At 43.7% G+C, this 27,987-nt stretch overlaps 1 protein-coding gene across 4 annotated transcripts in view; it reads right to left on the minus strand.

The window, feature by feature from the left end:
- MRAP2 (melanocortin 2 receptor accessory protein 2) overlaps nucleotides 1-27,005 on the minus strand; it is a 48,693-nt gene extending 21,688 nt beyond the window's left edge. Inside the window, exons 1-3 of one of the 4 annotated variants that reach the window (XM_051854516.2) lie at nucleotides 26,885-27,004; nucleotides 25,470-25,520; nucleotides 2,464-2,597 (exon numbers count right to left, since the gene is read on the minus strand). In XM_051854516.2, the coding sequence (XP_051710476.1) occupies nucleotides 2,464-2,597; nucleotides 25,470-25,471 (136 nt within the window). In that variant the 5' untranslated portion in view covers nucleotides 25,472-25,520; nucleotides 26,885-27,004. Of the gene's footprint in view, nucleotides 1-2,463; nucleotides 2,598-25,469; nucleotides 25,521-26,884 lie in introns of those variants that run through there. The other 3 variants (XM_070073827.1, XM_051854517.2, XM_070073826.1) reach the window with 3 other exon arrangements.
- Between the last annotated feature and the right edge of the window lie 982 nt (nucleotides 27,006-27,987).

The following is a 27,987-nucleotide window of genomic DNA, read 5'->3' on the forward strand; positions in this document are numbered from 1 at the left end:
TTGAAGGTCAGAATCGCAGCATTTTACAATGGAAGAGACTGTACTGGTACACACATGAAAAAGTCAATGTAATCTTTTCATTTGCCGGAGTATCAGGGGTTTTGTTTGTTTGTTTTCTGTTCTGCTCTGCTCTGAGCGTCTCATTTATTAACAGACTCCTGAAGCTACAGTTCTCTACCTCATTTAGATCTCTTACATCAGAACGAGATGTGCTCACTTGGGCAGTTTTGTTTTTCATGATGTGAATGTTAAAACAAAAGCAGTCCTTACTAATGATATAGTCAGTACAATAATGTGTCACATCTCTGCCCACACTTTGCAGGATTTTTTTTTCCCAACTGAAATTATTCCTAGAATATAATAGGCTCGAAAAAAGGTTTTCCTCAGGAGCATGTAATCAGTGCCATGGTTAAGCCACTGCTTAGGATGCCAGCATCCCACATTGTAGTGCCTGGGTTCAACTTCAGGCTCCACTCTCCACACCAGCTTTCTGCTAATGTGCACCCTGGGAGACAGCAGGTGACAACTCAAGTACTTGGGTCCCTGTAACCTATGTGAGAGATCTGGACTAAGTTCCAGGAGCTTGGTCCAATCCCAGTGGTTGTGGGCATCTGGGAGGTGAACCAGAGATGGGGAGATCACTCTTTGTATGTATGTGCGTCTGTCTGTCTCTTTCTCTGTGTGCTTCACTGCCTTTCAAATAAATAAATTTTTTACAAATTTAAAAAAGAGGAGGTAGCAGGTTAAGCTGCCGTCTTTGATGCATCCAATGGCTTGAGAAAAGCAGCAGAAGATGGCTTAAGTACTTGGGCCCCTGCCACCCAAGTGGGAGACCTGGATGAAAATCCTGGCTCCTGGCCCAGGACCAGCCCTGTTACAGCCATCTGGGGAACAAACTAGTGGATGGAAGATATCTCTCTCTCTTTCACTCTATCTCCTCTCCCTCTCTCTCTGTAACTCTTTCAATTAAATAAATAAATCCTTAAATATTTTTAAAAAGAACAGATTTCCCTCTGTTGTCTCCAGAAAGGTTCCAATCAAAACTAAAGCAACAGGCTTGTCTTCTGTGTCCCTTAAACTGAGAAAGAGAGATAGGAGTGAATGGACACACAAATAAAGCTGAAGTACAGCCCATGTTACAGGGAAATAGATAGAAATCCACCCAGTCATTTTGATTTCCATCATAATTCATGACCAGCAAGGGTCCTGACCTAAAGATTATCCCAGCAAAACATCAGATGAAGGCATTTAGGCAAATTAGGAAGGGTGAATTCGCACTCAGCCTGCAACAGCCTTCCATCGAATAATCAATGACGCCCATCCTAAGGGATTCATGTGCTTTCTTCCTATAAAACATTGAATAGACATCAATAAAGAATGAATAAAATCACTTACTTATTGCTAATTGCTTCTGGTGGGAAGGGTATGTGAGTTTTGTTTAAGAAACAAAAATAGAAAGTCCTCCTTGCAGAGGACAACAGCAGGTGGGTGCAAGAGACTGAGAATGCCAAGGCAGGTCAGAGGGGGGGCAGCCAGAGGAGTGAACACCTTTCCTTCGCCCCACTTGTGTCTCAGACTCCAGGCTCCCTCATTTCCTAAGGGTCCCACCACTCTGTCTCAGTGTCCAGTGTTGCACGTGTTCAATGTGAAACGAACACCTCAGGCAGACCAGAAGAGTGTAAAAAGCTTGTGGAGAACAATGGAATTAAAAGGTAAGTTTGTTTTGGTACAAAAAGTTTTGAAATCATGAACCATTTTTCGTAATATGCATTTTTTTTTTTTTGAACACCCCTCAGACTTGCAGGGTAATCAAGACAGGATCTGGGAGGAGATTGTCTCCGATGCCAGCTCTACTTAATAAAACAAAGATGATTCATGGTGACCACTCAGTGTTCAGTTATCAACAGAGCTGAACAGTTCCTTGTTCTGTGCTGGATCACTGATCACTCTAATAACATGAAACACAATTCATGCCGTTAACACGGAGTTAGGAATGATCGCAGGCTATTCTCGTCCAATAGTGTGCACACACACAGACTCATTGCCACAGCTCTGGAAAACCAATCTGGTTGAAAGGATGCTGTCGACTATGTGTTACAAAACAGCTCTTCAAATAGTGGTTCCAGATTCTATTTTTGTACATATGCTTTAAGAGTTCAAACATCCACCGTCTGGGGGAGCTGGAATGGTTGTTGCTTTGAAAAACACCTCAATCTACGGCTGATGGTGATGCACATTACCCCATTAAGGGAATCTTTTACATCCTTTGTTAATTAGAATCATCAGGGGCCCTTCGTAATATGATCCTGGGAAATCAGCCTATGGATGCAGAGGTTGTTTTGTGGGGTTTTGGAGGTAGAGGACAGAGTCATAAGACAGGATGTTTAGACGTAGCCACTGAGATTTTCACAGATTAAATCAAATACATATTATGCTTACAATGAAGAACTCTATAGCACTTACATTTGTGAGCCTTCAGTCCTTCAAAGGAAACTGGTCCAATCTCATAATACTCATATTCCCAGGTGTAATCAGAGTTGGATGCAGCTTGCTGGGAGGTCCTGTTAGAAATTAACTTCTGGGCAGACATCTCCACCCTGCACAAATGGAGAAAGGCAACTGCAAAACCCGTTCATTCATCCATAACTGCACAGTTATCTGAATTACTCTTGACAACATTCAGGAGTTCAGTGGCACAGGCCTCAGGGAGGGCCTGCCTGCTAAGTCAGGGTGAGGTTCTCATTGGCTGCCCACTCCAAGTGGTTATGATTTCCTTTTATCTCTCCACTAGACTGAAATATATTTGATATCAGACATCATATATGACTTCGTGTGTGACCTTAACTCGATGCCTAGCATTTAACCAGTGTTCAAAGCTGATGAAGAAAATGAGGAAAAGGAGAGAGTGTTTCACAACCCCTGTACTTACAACTTTGGCCTGACGGGCCTATATCTCCAAATGTAAATAATTTTATTTATTGCAGAGAATTAAAAAAATCAGTCTCAGAAATAAAGTAGGTCTCTATATGTCTATTAAGTGCCTACTTTGCAACATGAAGACATGTAATCTAAGTCTAATGAACTGCAGTGGGGAAAAACTGGTGACCAAAGTTGTGCAATGGGAGACCTTCAATAGACATCTGAATGTGGCCCATTGCTTGCTCTTGAAATTTGTCACATTTTCAGGATTTCCCAAGTTTTTTCTTTGTTAACTGTGATTATTACTTTTATAAAAGACTTACTTACTGATTTTCATCTATTTAAAAGGGAGGGAGGGAGGTTGGAAGGAGAAACAGAAAGAATCTTTACCTACCTCCCCCAAATGTTCATAACAGCCAGGCCTCAGGTAGGCTAAAGCCAGGAAACCATAACTTGATCCAGGTCTCCCATATGAGTGGCAGGGACGGAAGAACTTGAACCATCATTTGCTATCTCCCAAACACATTAGCAGGAAGCTGGATCAGAAGCACTCTGATATAGGATGCAGTGTCCCAAGCTACAGTTTCACCTACTGTGTCACAATGTCTATCCTTTTGTGGGTTTTTTTTTTTTTTTTTTAGAAAAATATATCTATTTATCTATTTACATATACCTGAAAGACAGAGGAGGGAGGGATTTTAGACTAGAAAATTCTGACTTTTGGGGAAGTCTTTCACTGTACAGCATGGACGCCCAAAATGACAAGTAATGTAATCTGTATTACTAACTGTTTGCAATGTACTGTGCACCATGGTGTGGGCAGAGATGCCTAAGACGCACGCCAGGGAGGGAGAAGGGAAGAAACTGACAAATAGTAATAGAAAGCAAAATCTGAATGAGATGCCAGCCGAAACCAAGATTCTGCCTCCTTTCTGAAGTCCGCTTCTCCTCCTGCACTACGGGCAGAGCCACCCTCACGGCTGCCGCAGCACAAGCCCCAGCCCGTGGATGCAGGCCCGTCTCAGAGCTGCTGAATGACTGAGGGCCGAGCCAGACACATGATTTCTCCAAGAGGAGGAGAGAATGCGCCATTTCTCACTTGGGAGAGAAAGCTGCAGAGATTCTAAGAAAGTCTGACCTTTCCTCCTCGTAAGCATTCAGCTACCAGTCCCACACCAGCACAAAAATAACATCGAATCATTACCACAATATCATCTTTGGCCTTTTTATTATTTGAACAAGAGGCTATTTCTCTCAACGATGAAATGAATCTCTCCAGGAAATGAAAATTAACAACCCCAGCCCAAGAGGCACTGTCCTCATTTATAAGCACTTGCTCCAGAAGAAAAGAATTGTGAGAGAAAGAACAAGAACGGAGTAGCTCCTCAGAGGCAGGGTTCATGCATTAGCATAAACATAATTGCTATCTGCAAACGTAAAGAATTTCACACTACAGAGGAAAAGGCACTGAACTTGAAGTCAGAAGACCGAGTCTTAACCTTTATGTTATCTCTAATAGTTATGTCACCAGGCAAGACAATTTTTTTTAAGATTTATTTATTTATTTGAAAGGCAGTTACAGAGAGGCAGAGAGAGAGATATTTTTCCATCTTCTGGTTCCCTCCCAAAATGGCCACAAGGGCCAGAGCTGGGCTGATCCAAAGCCAGCCAGGAGCCAGGAGCCAGGAGCTTCTTCTGGGTCTCCCATGTGAATTCAGGGGCCCAAGGAGTTGGGCCATCTTCCGCTGCTTTCCTAGGCCATTAATAGGGAGCTGGATCAGAAGTGGAGCAGCTGGCACTCGAACCAGCACCCCTATGGGATGCCAGCAATGCTGGCAGCTCAATCCACTAAGTCACAGCGCTGACCCCAGGCAAGACACTTAATCTCTCCCAGCCACATTTTCCTCATCTGCAAAACTGATCTTCATGATGACCTGAAAAACTGTTGTCATGAAATGGTTCTCGCCGCAGTCACCCATGGATACCATCATTGCTCCTAAGCCCACTTCTCTGGCCTCCTAACTGGATCTTCTACTTCTACCCTTACTGACCCCTGCAATCCATCCTGTATTAATCAACCAGTGATCTTTTACAAAGACAAATTGTGCTTGTCACTTTTCTGCTTAATACTGTACATGGATTTCCACTGCTATCAGGCCACAGTCCAAAATCCTACAGTCTTTTTTTTTTTTTTTTTTTTTTTGACAGATAGAGTGGACTGTGAGAGAGTGACAGAGAGAAAGGTCTTCCTTTTTTTTTTTTTTTCGTTGGTTCACCCTGGAATGGCTGCTTCAGACGGCATGCTGTGGTTGGCACACTGCACTGATCCGAAGCCAGGAGCCAGGTGCTTCTCCTGGTCTCCCATGCGGGTGCAGGGCCCAAGGACTTGGGCCATCCTCCACTGCACTCCCGGGCCTTAGCACAGAGCTGGCCCGGAAGAAAAGCAACCAGGACAGAATCCAGCACCCCGACCAGGACTAGAACCGGGTGTGCTGGCGCCACAGGCGGAGGATTAGCCTATTGAGCTGCGGCACCGTCCGAATCCTAGTCTTACAAGGTCATAACTAGGGCCATCACTATCTCCCCTTATTTTGAGCCTCCTCAAACTGGAATGCATGCATTGTGTCCTCAGCCCCACATACAGGCTGCCCTCCCAGCATGTGTTCTTCCCAACTCTCTTTCCTTGCCTACTCCCATCATGGAGATCAGATTTGTTTGCCACCTCCAGTGTCCTTATGCGGCCTGCAAGGGAACAATGTTTCTACATTTTAAAATGATTGAAAACAATCAAAAACAACATAAAACTATTCCAAGAAATTCAAATATGAGAGTCCAGGGTCCATAAATAAACTTTTACTGGAACACAGCCTACTTATTTTGTACTTTCAAAGGACTGTTTAGCTTTATAACAGCAGAATTTAATGGTTTACAACAGAGATGGTATAGCCTCAAAAGTCTAAAATATTTACTTTCTTGTCTCTTATAGAAAATGTTGACCAACCTCTGCCATGGAATCATGAAACATAAATGACCGAAGTTCCAGTTTTCCTACTAGAAAAATAAATATAGCAATGATGCCTACTTCATGAAGGTGCTATGAAGACTAAATGTAATTGTACATGAACAGTGAATAGTCAAGACCCAAGTTCTGATCAATAAACAGTAGCCACCCTGATGATGATGATGATTAGCTGAGAAATGCTGGTCTGGGAGATAAAAGTCTTGATTTGTTCAGATACTACCTATTCCTGGGTCAGCCAGTTCCTACCAAATTCACCATGCGCTTCATCAATCTAAGTGCTTTAGACAAATGAATAAGATTATAATACAAATACCTCAAAGTCATTCATTTAGATTGCTTAAAAGTTATAATGATGAATACTTAAATCATGGGATTTGTGTTATTCCATCAACCCAAAAATAAAGTTATCTTACTCTCCATTTTTTTTTCTAAGGAAAATAAGATGAAGTCTGGTTTGATGTTATTTTTATTAGAAATCAACACCACAGCCAATGTAATAAGCAGACTAGAGGGAAGGACGAGGCTTTACCTAGAACAGAAAAATAATGAAAAACACATAAACCAGAGAAGAAAATAGTGGAGTGCTGTTTATTCTCTAAGTAGCACCTGCAAACCCCAGAGCTACTCTCTCCCTGGTCACATTACTCTGAAAATCATCATACTGTGGTGATCACCTGTATGTGGCAGCCAACGTCACATTTAAAAATGCTTGAAAATAATCAAAAGGATAATAGTATTTCACAACATAAGAATATTCCATGAAATTCAAATATGAGAGTCCAGTGTCCATAAATAAAATTTTATTGGAACACAGCCTCCTACTTACTTTTGTATTTTCCAAGTATTGTTTAGCTTTACAACAGCAGAATTTAATGGTTTACAACAGAGATGATACAGCCTCAAAAGTCTAAAATATTACCTGAGACTCTCAGATTAAAAAGAAACAGTGAAAGATATGGACATCCAAGTACAGAAAGTGCAAAGAACCCCAAATAGACAGTATCAGAAAATATCTTCACCACAACACATTATAGTCAAACTTTCAAAAATAAAACATAAAGAAAAGACACTAAAGTATATGAGAGAGAGAGCCATCAGATACTTTTAAAGAAACTCCAATTAGATTTACAGCAGGTTTCTCACCAGAAACCTACAGGTTATGAGAGAATGGAGAGATACAGTCTAAGCCCTAAAACAAAAAAGTCTGTATGTAAACCCAGAATACTGTACCCAGTGAAAAGTTCATTTATAAATGAAGGACAGTCTTACAAATGGTACTTAAGATATACCACACACAGAAATAGAGAAAGACCAACATCATGAAAGAATGTGAAAGCAGGAAACCTCCTAACAAGAGTACAGAAGAGATGCAAAACAAACAATATGAATATTTATGTAAAAATGGCAAGGCCAAGTCATGGTTTTTCAATAATAACCTTGAATGTTAATGGACTGAATTATCTAATTAAAAGATACAGAATGGCCTAATGGACTAAAAATATAACCCATCTATTTGCTGACTATAAGAAACATACCTCACCAACACAGATACACACAGAACGAAAGTGAAAGGATGGAAAAAGATATTCCATGCAAACAGAAATAAAAAATGGGCAGGAGTAGTCATTAAAATATCAGACAAAATAGACTTTAACACAAAAACTGGTAAAAAGAACACAAAGGGAGGCGTTATGTAATGGTTAAGGGACCAATTCAATAGTAAGATATTACCACAGTAAATGTGTATGCACTCAGTGAAAGGCACCTGGCTATCTAAAACAAATGTTATTGGATTTAAAGGGAGACATATGCTTCAACACAATAATAATGGAGGACTTCAACACCTCCCTTTCATCAATGGATAGATCAACTGTATAAAATATCAATAAAGAAGCAGCAGAGTTAATTTGAACTACTGACCAAATGGATCTAATTAATACTTAGAGCTGAAAAATATTCATTCTTTTCATCAGCACATGGAACTTTCTGTAAGATAGATCATTTGCTAGGCCATAAAATAAGACTTGGGGCCAGAGCTGTGGCATAATGGGTAAAGCCACAGCCTGCAATGCCTGAATCCCATACAGGCAGCAGTTTCAGTCCCAGTTGCTCCACTTCCAAACCAGCTCCTTGCTAACATGTGTGGGTGATCCTGCACCCATGTGGGAGACCCAGAAGAAGCTCCCGACTCCTGCCTTTGGATCAACCCAGCTACAGCCATTGTTACCATTCAGGGAGTGAACAAACCAGCGAATGGAAGACCTCTCTCTCTCTCTCTCTCTCTCTGCCTCTCTCACTCTCTAATTCTGCCTTTCAAATAAACGACCCACTTAAAGATGGGCCAAGGACCTCAATAGACATTTTTCAAAAGAGGAAATCCACATGGCCAAAGGCACAAGAAAAAATGTTCAAGATCGCTAGCAATCAGGGAAATGCAAATCAAAACAACAGTGAGGTTTCACCTCACCCAGGTTAGAATGGCTCACATACAGAAATCTACAAAAAACAGATGCTGGCGAGGATGTGGGGAAAAAGGGACACTAACCCACTGTTGGTGGGAATGCAAACTGGTTAAGCCACTATGGAAGTCAGTTTGGAGATTCCTCAGAAACCTGAATATAACCCTACCATTCAACCCAGCCATCCCACTCCTTGGAATTTACCCAAAGGAAATGAAATTGGCAAACAAAAAAAGCTGTCTGCACCTTAATGTTTATTGCAGCTCAATTCACAATAGCTAAGACCTCGAACCAACCCAAATGCCCATCAACAGTATTCTGGATAAAGAAATTATGGGACACGTACTCTATAGAATACTATACAGCAGTCAAAAACAATGAAACCCGGTCATTTGCAACAAGATGGAGGAATCTGGAAAACATCATGCTGAGTGAATTAAGCCAGTCCCAAAGGGACAAATATCATATGTTCTCCCTGATCGGTGACAACTAACCAAGCACCAAAAAGGAAACCTGTTAAAATGAAATGAACACTATGATAAACAGTGACTTGATCAGCTCTTGCCCTGACTGTTATTGAACAACTTAATACGTTATCCCTCTTAGTATTTTTGTTTGTTTGTTCTACTTATTACTTTTGGTTGAAAACTGTAATCAATACACAGTTATTCTTAAGTGTTGAAACTTAACTGAAAAGTGATTGCTGTTAAATATAAGAGTGGGAATAAGAGAGGGAAGAAATGTGCAATTTGGGACATGCTCAAGCTGACTTGCCCCAAACGATAGAGTTAGAAACATACCAGGGGATTCCAATTCAATCCCATCAAGGTGGCATGTACCAATGCCATCTCACTAGTCCAAGTGATCAATTTCTGTTCACAATTGATCATAATGATAGGACTAAGAACCAAAGGGATCACTTAAACAAGACTAGTGTCTGAAAATACTAACTGATAGAATCAAAAAGGGAGAGAATGATCCAACATGGGAAGCGAGATACACAGCAGACTCATAGAATTGCAGATGTCCTAAACAGCACTCTGGCCTCAGAATCAGCCCTTAAGGCATGCGGATCTGGCTGAAAAGCCCATGAGAGTTTTTCAGGCATGGAAAGCCGAGACACCCTGGAAAAAAAAAAAAAAAAACCTAAATGAAAGATCTCCGTGAGTGAGATCCCAGTGGAAAGAACAGGTCACCAGAGAAGGAGGTACCTTTCTCTGAAGGGAGGAGATAACTTCCACTTTGACCATGGCCTTGTCTAAATATGATCAGAGTCGGTGAACTCAAAAGGCTTCCATAGCCTTGGCAACTCATGACAAGAGCCTAGGGTGATTACTGAGGCCATAAACAAGAGTGTCAATTTGTTAAGTCAACAACAGGAGTCACTGTGCACTTACTCCTCATGTAGGATCTCTGTCCTTAATGTGCTGTACATTGTGATTTAATGCTATAACTAGTACTCAAACAGTATTTTTCATTTTGTGTTTCTATGTGGGTGCAAACTGTTGAAATCTTTACTTAATACATGCTAAACTGATCTTCTGTATACAAAGATAATTGAAAATGAATCTTGATGTGAATGGAAGGGGAGGGGGAGTGTGAAAGGGGAGGGCTGCGGGTGGGAGGGTAGTTATGGGGGGAAGCCATTGTAATCCATAAGCTGTACTTTGGAAATTTATATTCATTAAATAAAAGTTAAAAAAAATAAATATTTTTTAAAAATCCTTAATAAACTAAAAAATATGAAATCATACCACAAATCTTTTATGACCACAATGGAATGAAATTGGAAATGAACAACTTAAGAAACTAGAAAATGTATAAACACATGGAAACTAAAGGACATGCTCCTGAATAAACAGCAGATCACAGAAGGAATCAAAAGGAAGATTTAAGAAGTCCTAGAAATGAATCAAGATGACAACACAACTATTCAACACTCATGGGATATGGCAAAAGCAGTGTTAGAGGAAATTTTACAGCAATGAGTGTTTACATCAAGAAGTTGGAAAGGCATTAAATAAATGATCTAACAATGCATCTCAAGGACCTAGAAAAACAAGAAGAAGTCACGTACAAAATGTGTGGGAGGAAAGAAACAATAAAAAATAGAGAACAAAATTGAAATTTAAAAAATGATACAAAAGTTCAGTGAAAATGAAGGGCCTTTAAAAAAAAATCTGATAAACCACTGGCCTAACTAACCCAAAAAGGGGGTAGGGAGCTGATGATGCAAAAATACAAAATCAGAGATGAAAACGTTACAGAAAATGTTGTAACAGATATGAGAGGAATAAAAAGAATCATCAGGAATTTTTACCAACAGCTATATGCCAACAATTGGAAAATCTAAAAGAAATGATAGATTTTGGACACATAAAATCTTCCAAGATTGAGTCACAGACATAGAAAACCGAAATATACCAGTAACCAAGATAGAAATTGAATCTGTAATAAAGACACTCTCAACAAAGAAAAGCCCAGGACTCAATGGCTTCACTGCTGAATTCTATCAAGCTTTAAAGAAGTAATCCCAATGTTTCTTAAACTACCCAATACAATTGAAAGAGAGGGAATCATCCCAAAGTCTTTGAGGATGGCATCATCTTAATTCCAAAACCAGAAAAAGATACAACAAAGAAGGAGAACTACAGACCAATATCTCTGATGAACACAGATGCAAAAATCCTCAATAAGACACTAGCTAATCAAATCCAATAACATATAAAAAAGATAATCCACCTGGACCAAGTGGGATTTATCCTAGGGATGATTCAATATACACAAATCAATAAATATTTCATATCACCTTAACATATGAAGAATAAAAACCATATGATTATCTCAATAGATGCAGAGGATGCATTTGATAAAATACAACATCCTTTCATAATAAATAACTTAAGGATATAGAAGGAATATACCTAAAAGCAATCAAGGCAATGTATAACAAACCCACAGCCAACATCATATTGAATGCACTTTCACTAAGACACAGAACCAGAGAAGGATGCTTATTTTCACTATCATTATTCAATATAGTTCTAGAAGTTTTATCCAAAGACATTAGGCAAGGAAAAGAAATCAAAGGGATACCATGGGAAAGGTGGAAGTCAAATTATCCCTTTTTGCAGATGATATGATCCTATAGCCAAAGACTCCACTAAGAGACTATTGACACTCATAAGAGAATATGGCAAAGTTACAAGATATAAACTCCAACATAAAAATCTAAGAAATCACTTGTAATATCAGTACCATTTATAATAACTTTAAAATATTTAAATACCTTGGGATAAATTTAACTGGGGACATGAAAGAGCTCTACAAAAAAATTACAAAATATTAAGGAGGTAGGCTTGGAGGACCAAATCTCTGGCCTCTCCTTTAAAGCACTCACCCAGGGCCCTGAAAAGAGTCCACAAGTCACAATTTTCTGCATCCACACCTCGAACTCATCAGTGTAGACACAAGGCATAAACAGCAGGCTGTGGTAAGGAAAGATGTTGTCTCATGCCCATTACTGAAGCCCGAGGTTGTCCCTCTGAGCTTTGCTGAAATGTAAGCTACACCTGTTCATCATTCGCAAACCGCCAGCGTGTCTGGGTAGCAGCCCCCCGAGTCCGCTTCTCTCAGCACAATGAGCATCCTCCAGCTCACGCACACACAGCGCGGGCAGCCTGGTGCCAGGGCTTACTCACTGAGTGCCGAACAGCTGGCAGCTGCTGTCTCCTGATCACAACAGACATGAAGCAGCAGGCTCGCGGGGGCAGCTGCCCTCTGGGCTTCTGCTGTTCCTGAGCCCCACTCTTGCCCTCGCCAAGATTTTCTTAATGCGTTTTTCTTCCCCGTGTTTGCGCTGTTGAGAGTCACTTGTTTAACAAGAAGCATATCCTCAACAAGCTTCCTAGAGCAGCAGAGAAAAATTGCTCTTTTGAGCAGCTGAAAGCTCTGTTGCCAACAAAATAATGAAAATTGCCACTGTACCTTAAAGCCATACCCAATGTAGGCACAGGGTAGTGAGGGCCAGGACAAGCTACAGGGGGTAGGGAGAACATGATACAGGAAAAACTAAACCCAAGCAGAGAGCCTGATCAGCAAGCCGCAGACACCTTTTGCTAAGCCACCACCCCTTCTCCTCACCCACACTGTCAACGTGTTCTATCGTCTCTTGTCTTTCCAATCTTTGCTCCTGCAGTGCAGGTTCCCGTTATCATTCCTGCACACTCCCTTTCCTTCTTCAAGACAAATCAAGCAATTCTCTGCACTCTCCTATGGGGGAGATGTGCTAGGACAAGGAACTTCCCATAAAGACAAACAAGGTTCTTCACCAACATCCTTGGTGGCTGACAATGGCACGCATGCCAAAGGGGCTGTGCCCTTGGAGCTGGACAACCTTTATTTCCATGGGAAAGGGTGGATGAGATTTTCAAGTGACTGCCAATCCTGGCATGCAACAAGCACATTAAGTGGAGAGATGTAAACGGTGCCCAGACACTCTGAAAAACAAGCACACACACGAACACACACATGCACTTATCTGATGGCACAGCCGGAAATGCTCTGAGAAGCTGCCAGCCAGTGCAACCAATTCAAACACCCATGGTGACCAGCTTGTACAGGGAGACCTAATGGTCCATTCAGAATAGGTCCATTCCTACATCATTTCTCTTCAGTTCCAAAACTCCCAAAGCAGGCATACCACCGAGGACCACCAACCTCTTCTAATCTGGACAGAAAGGTCTTTGTTGTTACCTGTTCTAACCTCCCCCTCCCTCTTATTTCCAGCAATAACAGCTGTCCCACAGCACAGAGAAGTCACCTCCTGACTTAACACCCTGTCTCTCTCTTCCAGTAAAGAGACCCAAGACACCAAAAACAAAGTCCTGCCATGCTGCACTTCAGTGGCTGAGAGCCTAAAGTCGGAGCTTCAGAGTCACAGCTGTAGAAGTTAACCCGTCACTGCTCAGAGGGACAATCTGGTATGTAACTCAGAACTGCCAGTGTCTGGGTGGGTGTCTCCACCCAGGGAATACCAGAGACCCTCTCGACTGAGAGCTGCCACAGCCTCGGTACTCAGTGAGTAAGCCCTGGCACCAGGCTGCCTGCGCTGTGTGTGCGTGAGCTGGAGGATGCTCAGAGCAGTGCCCAAGAAATGCTGACCATTCTATTCTCGTTTATTCCTTCTGTTTATAAGTTCCTTGTGAACCATCATTTTCTGTTCGCACTTACCACTTTAATTCCCAAGTCTGCTGATTCCCTTGTTAAAAGGAAAAACCCTAGTCAAGTTAAATTTGAGTTTAATTGAACAAAGGAAGGTTCATGAATCAGGCAGCCTTCAGAACCAGGACCGGTTCTGGGTGGCAGCACTCATGGGCAGGAAACGGAAGGTGATACAGGGACAGCTGAGCTGGGTACACCTGGGCTTTCTGCCTTATTTGCATCAGTCGGGCGGCCTGTGACAGAGGCTCAGCCCCTGTGACTGATGCGTTTCAGTGAGTCGGTACAAGACTCTATTCCTCAGCCTTTCAGTTAGTTTATGAACTAAGTTATCCTGGTTGGTTACATAAGGACTCACAATGATCAGACACCCTCCAATCAAATTTAGGTTTTTTTTTAAACACTTTGTAATCATTTGGAATCAATAACTTTTTCACAGGATATGAATTTTTCTCTCCTTTGATGATAGAAATCCTAAGATTTCTTCTGGGACTTTAGAATCTTTTCCAGACTATTATTCTTTGACTTGAGTGTGACTGTTACCTTTGAAGCCTGGAACTCGGGCCACAAAATTCAGGGTCTTTCTCTCTCTCTGACATACACACATACACACACACACACACACACACACACACACTAACTGGGTTCCTCCTCCCTTCTCCCCTTCTCAATATAAGCGTGCTTCCCAAATTTCTTTCCAAGTTTTATGCTATTCCCTGGTGTTTCCTAGAAAACATACAAAAGTTGCCCAGCAGATTTCAACAACACATGGTGACTGACAGCTGAGAGTTAAATGCAGGGTGTATCATCTTCCTGTCTATCCCCGCCTCTCTCCTGTACAGCAGCAACTCGTTTCTAGGAGCAAGATATGAACAAGTATTCCAAAGCCCAGTGACTTCCTCTATCATAAAAGCAGAATCAGTGTAACAGAAGAATGCTTCCAAGGCCAGAAATGGGTCTCAGGGTTTTACACAGATAATCGGCTTTCACCTGAAAGGAACACTTGCTTAATGAACAAGTGGGTGGCCTTTCTTCACCAGCTGGTGCCTCAAAGGAAATAAGCAAGCAGTTTGGATTCACAGATCCGCCTCTTCCAGTTATGCCCAGGACATCTAGTTAATGTTCCCTGGCCCGGTGTACTCCCTAGCAGAGTCCAGAAAATGTTAACTGCCTAAACATTGGGCTAGGAATACAATGATTGCCTTTGGGCCTTTAGAGACATTTTTGGAGACAGTCCCAGATCTTTCCAGAACAATATGGTAAAGGCTATCAGACCGCACAGGCCAGTCCTCGCATGGCCTTCTCTTTCCTCTGGCCTCTTTCTGGAAGCACCATCAGTGTGGGGGCCACCTCCTGCATGTCCACATGCTGTTCCTCAATTCATGTGTTGGAAACTAATACGCAACGTGATGGTATCAACAGATGAGGGCCTTGGCAGGTGATGAGGTCATGAAGGCTCAGGCTCAAGCCTCCTGAATGCGATTAATGCCCTTATGAAACAGGTGAGGTTCCTCACTCCCTTCCACCATGTGAGGACACGGCAACAAGGCACTTCCTATGTGAGCAGAGAGCACTTATCAGACACCAAATTTGCTGATGCCTTGATCTCAGACTTTGCAGTCTCCAGAACTATGTGCAACACATTCCCATGTTTATAAACTGCCAAGTGGAACGTCTTTTATTACAAGAGTCTGAGTGCTCTGACACTGCAAACAAAGCCTGGATCATAGCCAACATGGCCCTAGAAGCATGGGGGGAAGAGGAGATGAGGGGTACAGACACACTAGCCCAGCCAGGTGGGACATGACTACAGCTAAATCCCCAGCTCTGTAGCTTCAGAGAGCTGGACTTTGTCTTCCAGGGGCGAGAAGCCCTTACAGACTGAGTCACACTGATCAAGTATGGGAGAAGATTTACAACGACAACACCCATTTCTTGAATTACAATAAGGAAGAAAATGGCCAAGCAGATCAGAGCTCATGTTCTACACAGGCTGGGAAACAAAACTGAAGATGAGAAGATTCCATCTGGTGAACGTGGAATCAGGGCAAGAGAGCTGTGTAATGTAATTTACAGGACCTACTCCTACACCCACGGCATGTGTCAGAGTGTTAACATGCTTGTCTCGTATCCCAGTGATGACACCCTGTTACCACCACAAAGTGGTAACCACCCCACAAAGTGTGTTACCACCACAAAGGCCCATCCCATGGTGAAAAGTCATAGATCTGACTCCTGACTCTGGTCCCTGCATTGTTGATCTTTACTTCAAAAACCTGCAGGCAAGCAGAGGACACCAGGGGAATCCCAAGTTGACCTCTCTATTACAGTCAAGTTTCTTGGCTTCCAATGAATGCTGACTTACTTTTCCTCTATTCCTGAGCCTTTAATAAAAGTGTTTAAAATTACTACAGTCAACATAAAGTCATACTAAAAGTAATAATAAAGAAGGAGATGGGAGAGGGAATGGGAGGTGGGATGGGACGGGGGGGGTGTATGGGGGAAAGAACCACTGTATTCCTAAAGTTGTATTTATGTAAAAATGCATTCATTAAATAAAAATTACAAAATGAAAAAAAATACTACAGTCAAATCCAAGAACCAACTATGGAAAAGCAATGCTTCACAATAAGATATCACTTCATACCAATAGGATGGCAGTTACGAAAAGAACACATTTTTCAGTATAAAAACAAGCATTGGAAAAAGATGCAGAGAGGCTGGTGAGAATGTAAAATGGTACAGCCACTGCTGAAGAGTGTAGCAGTTCCTCAAAAATTTAAACATACAATTACCATGGAGGGGGCTTGTGTTGTGCTACAGCAGGTTAAGCTGCTATGCATATGGCACCAACGTCCCATATCAGCACCTGTTGAAGTCCCCGCTGCTCCACTTTTCATCTAGTTTCCTGCTAATGTGTCCGAGGAAGCAGCAGAATATCTCCACATGGGAGATCAGGATGGAATTCTAGGCTGCTGGTTTTGGCCTGGCCCATCCCTGGCCTTTTGGGGAGTGAACCAGCAGACAGAACATCTCACTCTATCATTCCCTCCCTCTTTATCTTGGTAGCTCTACCTTTCAAATAAATAAATTTTAAAAAATGACCATCAGATACAGCAAATTCACTTCTTTATACATATGCAAGAGAACTGAAAGTGAGAACTTGAATAGGTATTTGTACACCTGGGTTCACAGCAGCATGATTTACAATAGCCAGAAGAAAGGAACAACTCACACATCCACTGAGGGATGAACAGATCAACAAAATGTGATATATACATACAATGGAATATTAGTCTTGAAAAGGAATGAAATTCTGAAACATGCTTTAACATGGAAAAACTTCGAAGACATTATACCAAGTGAAATACTAGGTACAGAGGGACAAACATTGCACAGTTCTGCTTATACAGGAGAATAATCAAATTCTTAGAGGCAGAAAGTATAACTGCAGTTACCAGTAGCTAAGGGCTAGCGACAGGAAGTTAGTATTGACAGGTACAGGGTTATAGCTTGGGACAATGAAGAGGAATAACTATTATGGTTTCACAACAATGTGCTATCCTTCATGCCCCTGAGTTGTAAACTAAAAGTCAATTTCATATTATGAATATTTTACTAAAATAAAGTTCTAAAAATTAACACATAAAACTAAATAATAAAAGGGGGTGGCACTTTGGTGTGGTGGGCTAAGCCTCCGCTTGTGATGCCATCATCCATATGGGTGCCAGTTCATGTCCCAGCTGCTCCTCTTCTGATCCAACTCCCTGCTAATGGCCTGGGAAAACAGCAGCAGATGGCCCAAGTGCTTGGGTCCCTGCACCCATGTGGGAGACCTGGAAGAAGCTCCTGGCTTTGGATCGGCCCAGCTCCAGCCACTGCAACCATTTGGGGAGTGAACCAGCAGATGGAAGACCTTTCTCTCTGTAACTCCACTTCTCAAATAAAATCTTTTTAAAAACCTAAATAATAAAAACAGCACTTTCTAATTGCTACACCTGGCACAAGGGTAACTGAGAGCTCTTTATAGCAAAAGAGGACGAGGACCTAAGGGGATGAAAGATGGTGCTGAGACAGCCAGACACCATCCTTGTAAGCCCTTCCTCCCCAGGCAACCTTCCAGGGTTCAACTTTGTTCCTTGTAAGATTCCCCTGGGACTTCCTTCTCCATCAGAAGAAATACTCCATCCAGGCTATGGAGAACCATGCTTCTGCACCCCAGGGAGAGTCGTTTCCAGAGGTGAGACTGCACCATGCCCGGACTGGAAACACACCAGCAGCTTCCCAGATTCTCCTTGTTTTGAGCATCCCCTTCTGTTGTCCCTGTCATTAACCCACATCATTCCACCACAATGTATCACTCTAAAGCTTTCAGGTCCTTCTCATGGACTGCATTTAAAGCTAGTGGCTTCCCAGTGAGAAAGAGGAAGTATCTCTATCTCATTTATCAGGCTCCAGTCTCTGGAGAATGTTTTCTGGAAACCAGCTGGCTCTCACAAACCTGGGAAATAGGGCTGCCAACATTTTTATTTTAACAAATAAGGCAATTAAAATTTATCGTTTCACAGACATCATTTATCATTATAGACCATCGTAAGCGCCCTGCAGGTAGCAGGAAGGCACAGTTCCATAATACAAGCAGTCTCCTCTGCTGCAGAGCTGACAGCCTGACATCAATGCTTTCACAGCAAGAGACACTTCCCTGTGGGGCAGCCTGTCACTGGCTCTCTCCGTGGTACGCACATGACAGCTACTGGTTGTGGCTAAAATCTTCACTCTCTCTGAAACGGATGCACTGAAATTCTTTCCACATCTACAAAACGGTAACTTAGTAAAATGTCATGAAGTTTTCTCTTTCATGACAAACTCAATGGAATGTACCTATTTATAAAAATTATGGATGGAGGTAAGAGTTTAGCCTAGCAGTTAGGGCACACTTCTCCAATGTTGGAATGCTGGCTCTGGATCTGAATTCTAGCTTCCAGTTAATGCAGACCTCGAGAGGCAGTGGTGATGGCTCAAATAATTGGGTTCCTGCTACTCACATGGGAGACTTGGATTGAGTTTCTTGTTCCTGATTTTGGCTGCCTCAGTCCTGAACATTGTGGCAACTTGCAGGTGAAACACTAGGTTGAGGTGCAGGGAGTGCTCTTGCTCATTCTATCTCTACTCTCAAATAATAAAATAAAAATTGAAAAAAGAAAAAAATGTGGGTATGTATATAACGTGTATTACAATATGGATACGGTACTGGTAAGGACTAAATCGTGTTCCCCTCAATATTTGCATTTATAAGTCTTAAGCCTCAGTACCTTGGAATGTGAATTTATTTGGAGATCGGGTGTTTAAAGAGGTGATTAAATTAAAATGAAGCCAGCAGGGTGGCTCAAACCCTATCTGTTGGGTGTTCTTATAAGAAAAAAAAAAAGATTAGGACACACAGAAAGATAGGGGGTGCACAAGCAAGAAGGTATGGCCAAGTGAAGGGGAAGCAAGAGCAAGGCTACCTGCAGACCAAGGAGAGGGGCCCAGAAAAGGGGCTTCCCTGACGGAAAATCAACCCACATGGAAAAGAGGCTTCCTTGACGGAAAATCAACCCAGTTGGTATTCTGCCCTTGGATCTTCAGTCTCTAGAATAGCAAAAAATGTTACTGTTGTTTAAACCATGCAGTCTGTTTTATGTTGTTACGACAGCCCTAGAAAAGTAATATAGGTGGTGAAATTAATTTTGGGAAAATAATGTTCTCTTTGATGAATTAAACTGTCATAGAAAGTCCCTTAAAATTATTTCTTTTATTCCAAACACTCCTACTGTAACCAAATGACAAATACATTTTTTGAAACAAAACCACTTTCAAAATGTTATTCAACTATCCCACTGTATGCCGTCTTCAACAAATACATTCATTAAGTTCCTATAAACATGCTCTTCAAAGAGAAAGAACACTACAGGGGCTTCCATAGCCTTGGCAGCTCATGACAAGAGCCTAGGGTGATTACTGATGCCATAAACAAGAGTGTCAATTTGTTAAGCCAACAACAGGAGTCACTGTGCACTTACTCCTCATGTAGGATCTTTGTCCTTAGTGTGCTGTACATTGAGATTTAATGCTATAACTAGTACTCAAACAGTATTTTTCACTTTATGTTTCTGTGTGGGAGCAAACTGTTGAAATCTTTGCTTAATGTATGCTAAACTGATCTTCTGTATATAAAGAGAATTGAAAATGAATCTTGATGTGAATGGAAGGGGAGATGGAGTGGGAAAGGGGAGGGTTTTGGGTGGGAGGGATGTTATGGGGGGGAAGCCATTGTAATCCATAAGCTGTACTTTGGAAATTTATGTTCATTAAATAAAAGTTAAAAAAAAAAGAACACTAGTTTTGAACAAGCTAAAATTAGTATGAGTTAATTCATATCAACAAGAATGTTTTAAAAAATACGAGTTTCATTAACTATGACAGATTTCATGCAGGTTAAAAAGTCAAGGTGGCTTCTATTTAGAATCATCCTCCCCGCCATTGAATTTCACCCTTCAAATACACACATAAACACACAGGTTCTGGGATAACACAGAAGCCAGATAACGCACACCATAGACGCAACTGGGGTCACTGAGAAAGGGAGAGCTCGTTACTACACAGGATCCTGGGAGATGGTCATCTGAGCCTTTTACCATTCTATTCCACTTGCCAACTTGGACTTCCATGTCCCTTCTGTTCATATTTCAGCCTATCCTTGAGAAGACTTGCCCAACTGTGTCAGTCCACAAGGATCTGTCTCTCCTCCCAAATTGCATCACAGGGATGACTCGAATCTCTCATTTTTATAATCAGACTCCCTAAAAGATGCGGCTGTGCCCCTCCCTGAACCCTCATGCTGATTTATATAGCTGCTATTCCAAACCATCATAGCTTTAAAACTGGACCACATTCACCCTCCTATGGAATTAGCTACCTTTTGAATTGGAATTACTGGAGATTTTGAGTAGGGCCATGTCTTAAATCACTTTCAGGATGACTTGCCAAATAAATCTGCTTTGTATTTCTCACTCGTGGTATCTGTCTCCAAGCAGCACACATGGTTCTTACAGCTCTGAGCTGAATCATTCTCTCAACAAGCAAACGAAAAGGAGAAGGAACAGGTGTATCCACCTCTGTTCCACAGGAAGGAAATGCAAACTAAAGCAGTGGTTTATTTAACTGCTGGAGACAGAACAGCAGGAAGCTGAACTTACTAATGATCACCTCACCCTCCTAGGTCTGGGATTTTTAAATGAGAGTGGGTATCTTTTCTGGTTTCCCCACCTCCCCCACCTACAGTCCCCTTGGCACACTCGATGTTCACAGGCAAACTAGAGCTTGTAGAGCAAGGGCAGTGTAGGCTCTGGGTATCCTGTGCCTTGCTGGGAGGGGCCTGGCCAGAAGCAAGCCAGACAGGCGCCTTGTAAACTGAGGGACTGAAAGCAGTGGACCTCATCTTACCAAGGCTTGAGGAAGTCAAATAAGCCCTCAAGTCTCAGGACACACAAGGTTCAGCCTCCTGGAGCACAGAGTTTACAAGAAGACCCAGAGGGTGATCTTCAGTGTTAATAAGGGGAGATGTGTTCAAGATAAACACAGACTTGCTTCTGGCACCCTTGGCCTCTGCTTCAGACTCCTAGAGAGAGGGGTTAGCCCTCCTCTTCCACTGGGATGATTTGATGGAAATTTTAAAGCGCTGGTAGGAATATGATGTGGATTTATATGAAACAGCCCCTAGACCTTAGTCTTAAATTTGTTTCTTTCTCTTCTTTTACCCCCCCCCCCACGATAGAACTATATTTTCTAGAATTATCTATACAAAGGTTTGTTGAAAAACAGGTAGTGTTTACAATCACACCCATCACTCATCTCCTAATATTTCTTTCTTGATCAATGATTGCTGTTTTTGCCCTCAAGAACATTCATGAAAAAAACAAATGTGCCATTGAGAATAATTATTTGGAGTTTATAAATTATTTTCACGTGAAGGGTTATGAAAATTTAATGAATATCTCATCAGGCAAAAATTACATAGGTTTTGATAAGAGCAATATAACCAACTATTAATCCCAGATTCTCATTTCCACAATTTTAGCAACTCATTAAGAGATTCTGCTTTTTGACCACACATCTCACCCACACCATAAGGGACTGAAGAATCATTTGTAAAGGAAATGCAAAAACACGTGCACTCCCTCTTTACAAAGGCCCAAGCAGTTCTCACATGCCAGTCAGAGAAAACCCACTCTGCACTCTCACATCAGCCAAGAATAACATCATCCTGTCTGCAGGTTGGTCTCCGAAGTTGTAAAGCACTGAACACATCCCACTTCCTAACAGGAATATTTTTTTCCTGATCATTTCCTATGCTGATGTTGAAAGGTAATTCCCAATCTTGGGAATACTGAAACCATGTGGGAAAGTTGTTTTCGACCATGAATAACAGACTATCGTAGTTTTTGTGGGGGGTATCTTCGTTCAAGGGTTTATTGTAGTTTAATTTGATAAGCCACTCTTCTGAAGTCTGACTCCCTAGCAGGCAAACAATTTCGTTTCTTTTTTTTTTTTTTTTTTAAGATTTATTTATTTACTTAAAAGGCAGAATCACAGAGAGGCAGAGAGAGAGAGACTTCCATTCGCTGGTTCACTCCCCAGATGGCCACAATGACCAGAGCTGCACCAACCTGAAGACAGGAGCCAGGAGTTCCCTCCAGGTCTTCCACTGGGGGCAGGGGCCCAAGGACTTAGTTATCTTCCACTGCTTTCCCAGGCCACAGCAAAGAGCTGGATCAGAAGTGGAGCAGCCGGGACTCGAACCAGCACCCATATGGGATGCTGGCACTGCAGGTGGTGGCTTTACCTGCTACGCCACAGCACTGGCCCCAACAATTTCATTTCTAATTGCTCCTTTCTCTAACCCTTCCTTTCTCAGAGGTACGTGTGACATTGACAAACAACTGGCTACTTTTTACTTTTAAAAAATTTTAAAATTATTTTTATCTTCATTTTATTTAAAAGACAGAGAGACAGACAGATAAGGGTGATATCTTCCATCTGCTGGGCTGGGCCAGGCTGAAGGTAGGTGCCAGAAAAACAATGGGTTTCCTACATGGGTAGCAGGAACTCAAGTACTTGAGCCATCACCTGTTGCCTCCCAGGGTGCACATAAGCAGGAAGCTGGAATCCAGAAATGGCACTGGTGACAGAACCCAGGCACTCCAATATGTTTTTTTAAATATTTATTTTGAAAGTCAGAGTTACAGAGAGAGGGGGAGAGACAGAGATCTTTCATCCATTGGTTCACTCCCGAGATGGTCTCAACAGTCAGAGCTAGGCAAGCCAAAGCCAGGAGCTTCATCTGGGTCTCCCATGTGAGTGGTAGGAGCCCAAACACTTGGACCATCTTTTGTTGCTCTTCCTCAGATCATTAGCAGGAAACTGGATTGGAAGTAGAAAAGCCAGGACAGGAATTGGCACCCATATCGATGCCAGCATCTCAGGTGGTGACTTTACCTGCTATGCCACAATGCCTGCCCCTCCAATATGGCTTCAAAGTTCATTTCTATTTCCATATTTCTAACAAAATGGAAAAGTGAGCATCGGGAGGAGCTTTCCGAGACAGAACATGATGCGCACCCTCACCGAGTGGGGAATCTTCCCTCTCTGCAGTCCTGACAGAAGATCAGCCGGCACCAGGGTGATCATGGGTTCTAACTCTCTGCTTTTGGAAAAAACTCACTTCCTGTGTCTCAGCCATCTGAGGATTGGCCTCAAAACCTGGCAAAGGCTGTTCTCTGCCAGGTGGTGTGCTCTCTGTTCCTCACGCGGCATGAAGTCTAGGCTCTCCTTATCCAGATCACCTTCCTCTGGATCCCTGAAGATGGTCCCTGTCCCCTATGAAGGTGCTACCCAGCACATACCACGGAGTGGACCCTGCTTGGGTTCCTCTGATCCAAACACCTCAGAGAGGGGGTAGATGGTGGTGATGAAGGGCACAGGTTCTAATCCCAATTCTATGAATTGTGACCTTGACAAGTCATTATATCCCTCTGTGCCCCTAGTTTATTCATCTTTTAAATAGGCATAGTGATAATTATATTCCCTACTTTATGGGCTTGCTACAGGGATTGAGTTAAAATTGTGAAACCCTTGGGGGTTGGCGCTGTGGTGCTGGCATCCCATATGCAAACCGGTTCTAGCCCCAGCTGCTTCTCTTAGGATCCAGCTCTCTGCTAGGGCCTGAGAAAGCAGTGGAAGATGGCCCAAGTCCTTGGGCCCCTGCACCTGCGTGGGAGACCTAGAAGAAGCTCCTGGCTTCAGATCAGCTCAGCTCCAACCGTTGTGGCCATTTGGGGACTGAACCAGCAGATGGAAGACCTTTCTCTCTTTCTCTCCCTCTCTGTAACTCTACCTCTCAGATAAAAAAAATAAAATCTTAAAAAAAAATTTTTTTAAAAATTGTGAAACACTCAAAGGTGCTGGGTACCTACCATGGTCCATACAGATGTCTTTGAGAAAAGGCACATCTTTGTCAAAGAACCTGAGCTTGCTCTGAAGCAGCTACTTCCCGTGATTGTTCATTCATAGCTGGTGGTCTATAGAAAGTCCAGGTTTGTTTTCTTCGCATGAACTCCTGCTCAGCAGCACTGCTCCATCCTTCACTTCTGAAATTTCCTCTTTGAACATAACTGCAGAACTAGACCTTTAACCCTACCATAAGCCCAACATTCTCATGTCGTTATCTCTTGTCCAGATACGAATGGTTCTCACAGACTACTATCCCAGATGTGCAGTTGCCACAACTCTAATCAATGTCCCTTCTATGCCTTTCTCCTTATAAGTGATACCAAGAAGGGCAGGGACAGAGCTCCTTTGTATGCTACCCTTTCCCTCCCCATATTCTTAGGTATGGGAGCAACTTCCAAAAATGCAAAGGCCAGACACACTGTAGATTGTCTACTGATGGGAGGTCCAAGACTCTGACTTATCTATAGGTCCCTGACGGTGGGAACCTCTGCTTGAAAATGGAATAACAGAGAGTTACCTTGCTGTGAAAACTAAAGGAGACTGGGGCCAGAGTTGTGGTGCAGTGGATAAAGCCACCGTATCCCATATGGGTGCTGGTTTATGTCCCAGCTGCTGCACTTCCGATCCAACTCCTTGCTAATGACCTGAGAAAGCAGTGTAAGATGGCCCAAGTCCTTGAGCCCCTGCTACCCACATGGGAGACTGGATGAAGCTCTTGGTTTTGGCTTGACTCAGGCCTGGCCACTGTGGCCACTTGAGGAGTGACAAGCAGATGGTATCTGTTTCTCCCTCTCTTTCAAATAAATAAATCTTTAAAAAAAAAAAAAAGAAACAAAAACAAAAAACTAAAAGAGACTATGCATTAGGAAGCACCAAGCCAACTTACTGTCACACTAAAGATGTTAAAAAGTAAAGAAGAATTCATAAAGAAATTCTGATTGGCAAAAATATCTCAGCATCTGTTGGCCAAAAGAATGGGGAGAAGGAAGAATACACTTTCCAGGTGTTGATGATGTGATTTGCAAGATTAACGACCACCACCAGAGCAGAGTGCTGTTACTCTGGAAGGCGGAGGGCAGCAGCTAAGGGTAAGGGTAGGTGGCATGCCCCGCCCTGTGCAGGTGGGACAAGATAAACAGCTCGGAATCTCACTCCCTCTCACCTCCTCCCTTCACAAAACATTTACCCTTGCTCCTGCAATGCACTCTGATGTTTTCCTTTCTACTGAATTTCAATTTTTAAAAAATGCTGGTTGCAACTCTGCACTGATATCATTACCCGAATGACCCATAACTCACATGTGAAAAACAATGGAAATGGTGTGCCTCAAGCCATAGCCCAGTGGGTCCCTAGAAAAGGGGAGAAAGTAAATTTGGCAAAACCTTCTTACCAATGCTTTCCTCATTAGTCTTCAACTATCTTTTTTTTTTTTAATTATTAATGAATTTGTTCTGGAAAGTTGCCAGGATTCAACAGTTCCCTCCTTTGAAAAATCTCCTGCCCCTGGTCTCCTCTCTCAAGAGGAGCCCCTGCCCTGGGATGCCTGTCAACTGGGTTTGGAACAATCCAGTCCAGTGCTGGGCTTCAAGAGCCTCTTAAAGGGGTGAAGGCTGGTCTTCTGGATCTGAAAAGACAGCGGCTGGGAGCTTTTATTTCATCTCAGCTTCCAGAAGCTCCGGGTGACCTTCCTCAGGGAAACAAAACCTCCCGTTGTGGGCACCCCAGCTCAGAGCAGTCCCTGGCCGTCCCAGCCTTGTCTTTGCCCGCCTGGCTCATCCTCCTGCACCTGCCCTTGCTGATGTGCCCGTGTGACCTAAAGGACACTGGATTTGGGGCCCTTGTTTGCAGACCTCTGCTCCCCGCTGTCAACTGCGCCAGTCCGTTGGGACATGTTTAATCAATATTGCTTCACCTGCAAGCTGGAGAGGATGCTAGTTACTTTTAAGGTTTGGGTAGGAATTAGCTTGTCTGTGGGCGTGCCCTCTCTTCCCCGGGGGGAGGGGGGCACGTGGATACTTTCCTTCAAGCTTCTTTTGTTTTCGAAACACCTTGGTGGTGGTTCCTTCACATCGGATTCAGTCCAGAGCAATGTCTGGGATTCCACGTGGAAACCACAAAGCCTCAGGGCGGGTTTCTAATGAGGCTGCTCCTTGCCCGCTTCAATTAATACACAGAAAGACTGGAAAAGGAGTGGGAATGTGGCCGCAATTTCCCTCTCATCAGTACGAGCACCTGTGGGCAGGCTCCCCCGTCTAAACTCAGCGAGCGCACGACGGTCAAGGGCTCAGTCTGAGAGCCCTGCCCACTGCAGTGGGGGCGCGCCCGGGCACAGGGGACAGAGTGCGTACCCAGGAAGGCGCTCTCGGTCGCAGGGCACCGCGATAGCCGCAGGCAGGCCAGAACCAGGAAAGTTTTCTCACCTGCGGGAGAGGGTGGGACCCGGCCCGCCAGGGAGGAAGCCCCGCTAAGCCCCAAAGCTGCCAAGCGTTGAGGACGTCCTCCGGCGGGACACACGCACCTCAGCGGCTGCAGGGACCCGCTTAAACTTGGGTGCTCCCCGCGGAATCCACTCTTCCCGTGGGCCCGCTCAAAACCCACTTCTCTCCCTTCCAGCCCATTCTCCCGCCCCTCGCCCAACTCAAAACCACCCCCAAGCCCAAGCGAGCCGTGCTGCCTCGGCCCGCGCCCGGCGCCCCGTTCCGCCCGTGGTTACCGGCTGGCGCGCCCGGCCCGCGGGCTCGGCCCGGGTCACGGCTCCTCCGAGGTGCGTGAGGGCCGTCGTCGCCGCCGCCGCCACCGCCTCTGGCCGCCTAGGGCTGGGCGAGTCACTCCCTGCGCTGCGGCGGAGACGCGCGCTCCCGACCTGCCGCGGAGGCGGCGCTGGGCGCCGGGGCTGGGGCCGGGGCCTGAGCGCGGGCAGACGCGTCCCCGCCCGAGCAGGTGAGTTTTGCAGAATGCCCTCCTGCTTACGCGGCCCCTCGGAGTTTGGACGGGACCCGAGGAAAGGAAATAGGAGCCTCGGGGAATCGCTTGCCCGCCCCAGCTTTGCAGGGGGTCCCTCAGGCCAACTTTGGGTAATAGCGAGAGGGAGTGGAGCAGCGTGAATCTACGTTTACGAACAATCCTAAATCCTGGGTTCAAGTGCAGTAACACCAGGGCCCTCCATAATGTGCTGCTTAAATTACTACCTCAATCGATTTAAGTCCCTCCTCCTTGTGCCCCCAGGTCTACGTGCAGAGAGGAGTCACGTGGCTCCCAAACAGGCCCTCAGAAGAGGGTAGGACTGGGCCAGGAGTAGTTTTTGGCATTCTGGCTCCAGCAAGCGTTTTGTTGAGCCCGTACCCACTGCCAGACACGGATGTGGGGCTTTGGAGAGACACAGCCTAGTAGAGCTTATATTGAAATAAAGAGAAGACAACAAACATAACAAGTAAATTCAGTATGTAGTGATAACGTGCTGTCAATCAAAAAAGAAAAGAAAAAGGCAGGAAGTGGGCTAATAAATGGGAAGTGGGTGTAGTTTTCAAAAAGAAGTGAAGGAGATGAGAAGGCAGATCATGCTGGTACGTGCTGCCAGGCACAGAGCTGGCCCTTACTGTAGGGCCATTTTACTATTCACGGGTGCCGCATCAAGTAGGAATGATGACCATTTCCATTCTATGCAGCAGGAAACCGTGGCTTAGGCAGGTGCAAGGAATTAAGATCACATGAAGAAATGGAGGAGCTAACCTTCAACCCGGGAAAGGCTGGTGCCCCAGAACCAGTCTCATTGGAACTGAATGCAGCTGGGGGGTTAATGTAGCAACAGCAGCCAGG

Source organism: Oryctolagus cuniculus, chromosome 5 (assembly GCF_964237555.1).
Source record: "Oryctolagus cuniculus chromosome 5, mOryCun1.1, whole genome shotgun sequence".
Lineage (NCBI taxonomy): Eukaryota > Metazoa > Chordata > Mammalia > Lagomorpha > Leporidae > Oryctolagus > Oryctolagus cuniculus.